The 8,405-nt window shown below is 38.7% G+C and overlaps 1 protein-coding gene across 1 annotated transcript; it reads right to left on the bottom strand.

The window, feature by feature from the left end:
* Positions 1-958: 958 nt before the first annotated feature.
* LOC114187944 lies at positions 959-1,790 on the bottom strand. The gene is made up of 3 exons (XM_028076384.1): positions 1,671-1,790; positions 1,291-1,548; positions 959-1,204 (listed from the first exon to the last, which is right to left on the bottom strand). The coding sequence occupies exons 1-3, from the start codon at positions 1,788-1,790 to the stop codon at positions 959-961; spliced, it is 624 nt and encodes a 207-aa protein (XP_027932185.1).
* Positions 1,791-8,405: the final 6,615 nt, after the last annotated feature.

An 8,405-nucleotide genomic window follows, 5' to 3' on the forward strand; every position in this document is an offset into this window, starting at 1 on the left:
TTAAAATACTTAATTAAAACTATGCTACAATATATATATATATATATATATATATATATATATAATCAAAATAACTTAATTCTATTGGAATTGTCCCTCCTTCACAATATGTGATAATTTTCTTCATATAGCGACAAATGTAATACCCACAATCATAGTCGTTGGCTTGTTTTGGACACTAGAAAACCAAAAGTACAAAACATGAATATTAATTGGTATTAACAACATTAATTGATTTTCAAATAAATAATTATAACTACCTTAATTGTTGTCCATTTGATATTGCTTAACTTAGCCTTTGAAACCATATATCCTCTTTGAGCTCGGTAGGTTTGTATAACCCTAGTTTATAAATAAAAATAAAGCATGTATAAGTAAAAAAAAAAATACAACTACAAGTATACATATATGTGAATCACATGTATATTCTTACATGTCAAACAATTTCTTCAAATCTTGCCTCATATTAATGTCATTGTGCAATGGATCAAGATAATAAATTATCTCCATCTTAATATTGATTGCAAGCAAGACCCAATGTTGGCTACAATTTGAAATAAATAAACAATATTAGATTATGTGCATCTAACTTTGAAAATTATACATTGTTCATAAAGTTGGGAAAAAAGTATTACCCTGTATTGATAGGTGCAACAACAAACTTATCAATCACCCTATTATCAAGAAAAATACTGACTATTTTTTGCATTCTCTCTTTCATAGGTAGCTCATGTGTTGTTATTTTGGGTGATAAAAAGAAGAACTTCTTGTCATTTGGCTTAATAAAAGTTCGATATAGGTACCTTATGAAAGAAAAATAAAAGAATACATTAGTAATATCATACATAAGAGCTACTAATGAAAGATTAAGTTTAATGATAAAAACTAGTATATTGTACCCGATATATATAGCGATTGCTGTTGCACCTAGCCATGCATAGTCAATAACTTCAATAATTTATGCCTTGACGGTCTCTTTATGTTCATCTAGTCCAAATATGGCTTTCTCCATTTCTATTGGGGAAAGTGACTCTGTAGGCTTTAGTTTCATGTATGAAGGGAGGTAGTTGCAACATTGAGGAAGATTAGGATGAATCACTTTACGAGGATCATGTTGAATGACCATTTTCCCTTGACATTTTCTTTTAGTTACGACATATTCATTTGTATTATTGATCCTTTTCTTTTTAGATAAAGTGGAATCCTAAAGCATCATCAATTAAACAAGTTACATAATAGATAAAATATTTTCATAAATAATCATGAATTAATATATTTGTACAAACCTACCACATCAACAACCTGTAAAAGATTGTTTGGCCATGCCACAAATGTACCTATTGCTTGTCCTGTTGTCATTATGTCATGATTTGCATTAGGTATAGGCAAGGATACATTTGGCTCCACATTAATATCTACACTAACTTTTACATGTCCACTAGGTAAAGATCTACCATGTAGTGCATCACTTTTAACATTATGCAATTTCCCATGGGCAACCAAGCAAAGTAATGGTGATGATACAAACAATTTACAACTTGAGACCCCCTACATTGTAAAATATAACTATAAGATAAAAATATATAAAGTGAGCAAATATAGAGAGCTATTGCAAATTTAAAGTAAGCAAATTAAACTAATATTGATGCTAATGTAGAAAAGTTAGTTACCTTAGGAAAACTATTTAATGAAATTGTGCAACTCCCTTGGCCACTATTGACACTAATATCAAGTTGTTCTATATTATTTGATGTGTCCTTTTGTCGAAGTGAAATAATCTCATTCTCCATTCGTGCCATTCTTTCAATCATGTCTTTCATTTGAGTCGTCAATGTGTCATGCTCTTCTTGTGTATAACGCTTTTTAGGCGGAAAATAATCTTTGTGATCAACTCTAAATCCCACTGCCCTAACACAACCTGGATACTCTGGGAGGCATAAAGCTTGAACAAGAATATTTGAGCGAGCATCATTTGTTTATTCTGAATGTATAGTTTGTGATAATATGACCTAAATTAAACAATAATCAAACATATCACACTTATTCTTGAATCACATTTTTGTGTGTGTAGACTTTAGTGCACATGCTAGATTTTGGTTTATAGTTTGTAGTAGTTAACTTCAAGTTTAGTTTTAATTTACTTCTTTAAAGTTGTAGTAATTAGTTTAAACAAATTTTGATTTACTGTTCTTCTCCAACTTTGACAGCTAGTTTATAGTCTAGTTTAAGCAAGCTAAACTTTGGTGCACATGCTAGATTTTGGTTCTTTTATAGTTTGCAGTAGTTAACCTCAAGTTTAGTTTTATTTTACTTTTTTAAATTTGTAGTAATTATTTTAAACAAATTTTAATTTTCTATTCTTAGAGTAGCATAGAATCTAGTCCTATTTTACTCTTTTTAGTGCATTTTCTTGGTTTTCATAGGCATATTTTAATTCCTTTGATGTTTTTAGTAATTAGCATAGTTTACAAAGGTCTTTTAGCATTTAAAATAGGGTGATGAGTCATTATTTTCCTCCATTCCACTAGCCTTTGTGTACCCATTTGATAGTTTTTCAGTGCTTAATTGTTTATCTTTAGTGTGTTTTCATCTGTTGGGCTTTATTGGGCCACTGTTCCGAATTTGGGTTAATTTCACATTATTTGGCCTAATTTTCGTTTTTAATTATTTTTAGGTATTTGGGTGAAGCAAATTTTGGAGCTTGGACATTAATATTCAGTTGAAGAGAGTTGCCACATCATTGCCACATCATTTCCGTGTCATCTAAGTGAATGGACCAACATTTGAGGCCTAGTAGTGGCATTTTTGTAATTCTGAGTGGCAGAATGACATTTTTGTAAATACTAGTGGCAGAATTGATTTGACCACGAGAATTAGGTCTTTTAGCATGAGCCAGGCGCATGGCATCTTCCCCAACCGCATGGCAACTAATTTTTGAATGCATTGATTCCTTGCAAATAATGAAATGAAACCTTGAGATTAATGTTTTGTTCGGTGGGTTTTGTTGTTTCTTAGTTGTGGATTTACGTTTGCGTTTTAATTGAAGAACCATATATGGTTTTGCTTAATTTTTAGAGTGGGAAACTCGTTTTAGTTGATTTTCATGCTTAATGAACTTTGACAAATTCATAAACGCTTGCATTGCTTAATTTCATGTTGAATTCGTGGTTAATGTAACACCCATGAAAATTAATTAATTAATTAATTAATTAATACATGCGAGTTGAAAGTGCCTTTATGGCATTAATTATTGTTTGATGTGACGTAGAAAAGTGCTAGCTCATGTGGTTGAGAGTACTTTATTTGGGTTTGAGTCCTATGTATGCCAATTATGTGTTGTTGTTTTATTATTGATTTTTAATAATATGTATGAATATGGAATTGGTATTGTAAACTTATCATGTTTGGAGTGTATCACTAACATGACTTGGTTAATTGGTTATGCACTTGCATGGTGACTAAGTGGTCATGGGTTCAAACTTGGTTGGGAATGAAATTGGAACTTTAATTTTTTAAAGTGTAGTTTTGGAGGAAATATGAGAGGGCAAAAGAAAACTAGGAAGGGGAAGCCAAGAGGGGTTGGAAAACACACTATAATGACCCCTAAATAAGAATTAAACTCACCATAAAGTCAATTTTCGTTTTAACCTTTAAACCCTTAATTAAGACACCTATAAAAGGCCATTTTAAGGGAAAAGAAGGGTTTTGGCAGTGCTGGTAATTGGCTTTTGAGAGGAGCACGAGTTCTAAGGATGTGAGAAGATAATTGAAGGCTGAATTGGGAGGGTATTGGAACAAAAGAGTGGGCAACAAAGGAACATTCTTTTTTTCCCCCAAATTGAATCAAGAAGTCCAGGTTAGGGGTGCTGAGTTTAATTGTACTAATTTTTCACGTGTTTTTGCATTTTTATGTTCAATTGGATTCTCTCTGATATGATTGTGGTATTATGTGTACTGGTATTGAGAGTTTCTAGATGGGTTGTTATGTATAAAGCCTCTTTTGGGTGGTTTATATGAATGGGATAAGGGTTTGGGGTATTGTTGTTGTGGTTTTTGGCCAAACCTTTAGTTTGATTGATGCAAACCTATATGAACCATGTTACTATGATGGCCTGATGGGGTATAATGCTTGAATATTGCCTAAATTGGATTTTGGTATGGTTGTGGTTTGTTCTCGCGCAAGACCAGAAGAGGGATACTGCAATCCTTGCCCAAGCGGGTCACCCTCGCCTAAGCGAGAGTTGCAGTGTTTCATTACTGGTTTAGGGGTCGAGCATCTCGCCCAAGCGACTGTTTTGGCACTTGAGCGACTTGGTCTCTCGCTTAGACGATAGACACTCGCCTAAGCGAGGTCGCGTGGTAACTTAGGTGTTCTGAGCGCGAAACCTCGTCCAGGCGAGGAGTTTTTGTGGGTTTGAGGGAACCAGGGTTTCGCTCAGGCGAGACGGCCTCGCCTAAGCGAGATGTCGTGGTCAAGTGTGATGTTTTGCTGCATTGTAGCCCAAGCGAGATTGAATTAGGTGTTTGGGCGAGAGATGATCTCGCCTAAGTAAGGGGATCTCGCCTAAGTGAGATAACGTGATGATGTTGCTGTTTTAAGCTTGCTCAGGCGAGGTGAATTAGCCTAAGCGAGGCTAAGGGCTTAACTTGGGCGAGAGTCCCTAGCTTAAGCGAGTTTATGCGAAGTTTCATGTTTGTGTATGCTTGTGTGTAATAGGTGGTGGAGCTCCAAAGGTGCATGAAGAGCTCCATGGGCAGCGGAAATGGATGAAGGAATGGAGGCAAGGCACTTGCAAGCAATTGAAGGTGAAAGAGGTGATAGGATTTCGTAATCTATGCTAGCCTAAGGAAGGTGGCTAGAGGTAGAGAGAGGAAATCTCTAGAAAGTGGTGACTCTCAAAGGCAATAGAGGAAGGAGTGCTCTCAACTCAAGTTGCATCTATTGCATAAAATTTCAAGAGTGTCTACAAATGATTGAAATTTTGGCTTTTATATGAAGCCATTTACATATGAGAAAGGAGAGCCATTGGATGGAGTGGGCCTTGATCTTGGCCCTTAGATGAAGCTTAGAGAAGGAGGCTTGATCTTGGCCATTGGATGATGCCTTGGAAAAGGAGGAAGCATTCCTAACCCTTGGATGCTTTGGATCCATGAGGTGTAGGAAGAAGTGTTGACTTCCACTTAGTCCACCTTGGCTCTTTTGATAGCTCATGGCCAAATCTCCTATTGGGCTTAGTCAAGCCCAATTTTATCAATTGAACTACTCATTGTTTGACTTATTATTCTAGAAAGCAAAGCCTAAACAATGGGCCAATATTATTGCTATTTTATTGCTCTTTGAGACACCTCTTCAAATCTTCACATCTTCTTTGGCCCATGTGAAGAGGATGAGAAGTCCATGTGTGTTTGTGCTATCTTGAATGAAGCCCAATTGGATCTTTTTGAGCATGCTCCTTGTTATTGGGCCTAGGCGTTGAAGGTGAATGTGGGCATGTATTGGGCCTTGAGCATGATTTGGGCCTAGGCGTTGACCCAAGCTACAAGCCTTGTTGGGATCACATCATCTGGGCTGCTTTATCCTAAGTATAGGACGTATATGCTTGTGGTGTGGTGTTTGGGCTTGAAGGACTAAGTCCAATAGGGGTCTGGGATGTGCTTGGTCGTTGGACACATGATGGGCATGGAACTGGTTGAGTTCCCGTCGGCTACTAATGGGCGAGGAGTCCTTAGGATGGTGATTACATGTGTCGGGAGCACAATGGGCAAGGAACTGTTATGTTCCCGTCGGCTACTATTGGGCGAGGAGTCCATAGTATAGTGATTGCGTGCGTGCCAAGGTCCAAGTTGAGAAGACTTGGATGTTTTACTATAGACGAGGAGTCTGTAGGGCAGGACTATGAGCGGGATAGGCTCATAGGGTTGGACCATGAATGAGTTAGTTTCGTGGGAGCACAGTGAAGTCCCAAGACCTAGTTCATGGATATGACTCATGAAGGACTATGGGGTCATGGTTGGGTTATTTGAAAAGCTTGAAATATTAGTTATGTTATTTTGGGATGGGCGACATGTTTAATTCATGCATCTGTTTTATATATTGTGCATAGCTCACCCTTTCTGTGTGTGTGTGGCGATGATCGGATAACTTGTTATCCAAGAGCAGATGATTTGACATGTGGGTCAGGAGATGCTTAGACTCAGAGCGAGGGATATCATGGGATTTTTGTATATATGTTTCTTATTTTGGTTTTGAGATAATTATGTAACCTTTCGGGAGCCATTGAATTTTATTTCAGTTTTATAATTATGGACTCCTGGTTTATGACTTGTATATTAAAAGTTTTGAATTTCCCGTGTTTTTGGGAAATTGTTTTATATTAAATCTGGTCTTCATTTTATTTTGGAATTTATTTATTAAATATTAGTAATATTCCTTAGGGATGTTACAATTGGTATCAGTGCAAAAGTGTTGAAAATATTTTTAAATATTTTGGGGCTAGTGGGGAGTGAGCTTATCGATGTGATTGTTTGTTGTGTGATTGAGTTGGATGTTGAAAAGGTGTGCGTGGTTTTGTTTGACTAAGTGAGTAATTTTTAACAGTTGTAATGTGGCGTATCCAGACTATGGCTGCTAACAAGAGGAGGAGGAGTAGTGGTGCTGATGACATCGCTGAGGCTATTCACCAGATGATGGATGTGATGCAGCCACCCGTAGTAGCGCAACCTAGGACGGCGATTGCACCAATCAGGGTGCCGACCGTGGAGGACTTCTTGCGCCACCAGCCACGGAGTTTACTGGCAAAGCCTCTCTTGATGAAGCGGATGCATGGCTCCGCAAATGCGAGATGATCTTCAAGGTGATGAACTGCGAAGATGAGCAGAAGCTACTGTTTGCCACCTATTTGCTAAATAAGGATGCTAAGTACTGGTGGAGTGGGATGCAACAGCAGATGCAAACCCGGGAGGAAGAGGTCAATTGGACCAACTTCAGGACTCGTTTCCTGGAGAAATATTTTCTTGACACAGCCAGGCAGGATAGGGAGGCAGAGTTTCTTGCATTGCAGCAAGGAGACATGACAGTGCAAGAGTATGTTAACAAATTTGAGCACTTGGCGAGGTATTCCTCACAGAACATCACCGAGGAGTGGAAATGTTTAAAGTTTGAGCGAGGACTCAGACATGAGCTGAAGAGGGTGGTAACACCTTTGAGAGAGAGAAGATTTCCCGTTTTAGTGGAACAGGCCAAGAGTGCGGAGCACCTTGAGAAGGGCCCTGTTCCCATTGTAAGTAGACATCAGAAAAATGTCGCTGAGGCTAGGCAGATGAAAAAGCCTTATAATAGACCACAAACATCTCAGGGTCCCACTTGCTATCAGTGTGGCAGACCCCACCTGAAGAGAAATTGTCCCCAATTGACAGGCGGAGTAGGAGGCTCTGGCGACCGTCGCAAGTGTTTCATATGCGACAAACCTGGACATTTTGCAAATAATTGCCCAGAAAAGAAGAGTCTGAGTGTGAAGAAACCAACAACATCACCCGTAGAAAGGGCGAGAGCGGCCGACAGGGTCTTTGCCATGACATCTATTGAGGCTACCCAGTCAGGTAACCTGATATTACAACCTTGTTTACTTATGGGGCATGATGTATTGGTTTTATTTGATTCTGGCGCAACACATTCTTTTATCTCTAATGCTTGTGTGGGGAGATTGAGTCTGGAGACACATGACTTAGGGTGTGAGTTGCTTGTTTCAACTCCTTCCTCGGGTCAGGTAGCTACCAATTTAGTCTGTGTTGGGTGTTCAATGGTGGTGGCAGGTCACAGATACAATGTGAACTTGGTGTGCTTGCCCTTCGAGGGACTGGATGTGATATTGGGGATGGACTGGTTGTCTAACAATCACATCATAATTGATTGTGGACGGCGCAGTCTGGTATTCCCAGAACATGAAGGGTTGGAATTAATATCAACTCAGAAAGTTGTGAAGGCACTGCAAGATGGGGCCATGTGTTATATGGTTGTGGCCAAGCCAGAGAAGAAAAGTGTTGCGGAGGTGATCCAATCTATACCGGTGGCTAGCGAATATGCGGACATCTTTCCAGATGAAGTGTCAGGATTGCCGCCTAGTAGAGACATCGACTTCACCATTGATTTAATTTCTGGTGTGGGTCCAGTGTCTATGGCTCCATTTAGAATGGCACCGACTGAGCTCGCAGAAGTGAAGAAGCAAATTGAGGAACTGTTGGAGAAGCAATTTATTCAGCCGAGCGCGTCACCTTGGGGAGCTCCAGTTTTGTTAGTGAAGAAGAAGGACGGGAGCTCGCGACTATGTATGGATTATAGGCAGCTGAATAAGCTGACTATTAAAAACAAATATCCGCTACCAAGGATCGACGACTTACTAGACCAG

Source organism: Vigna unguiculata, chromosome 1, assembly GCF_004118075.2.
Source record: "Vigna unguiculata cultivar IT97K-499-35 chromosome 1, ASM411807v1, whole genome shotgun sequence".
Lineage (NCBI taxonomy): Eukaryota > Viridiplantae > Streptophyta > Magnoliopsida > Fabales > Fabaceae > Vigna > Vigna unguiculata.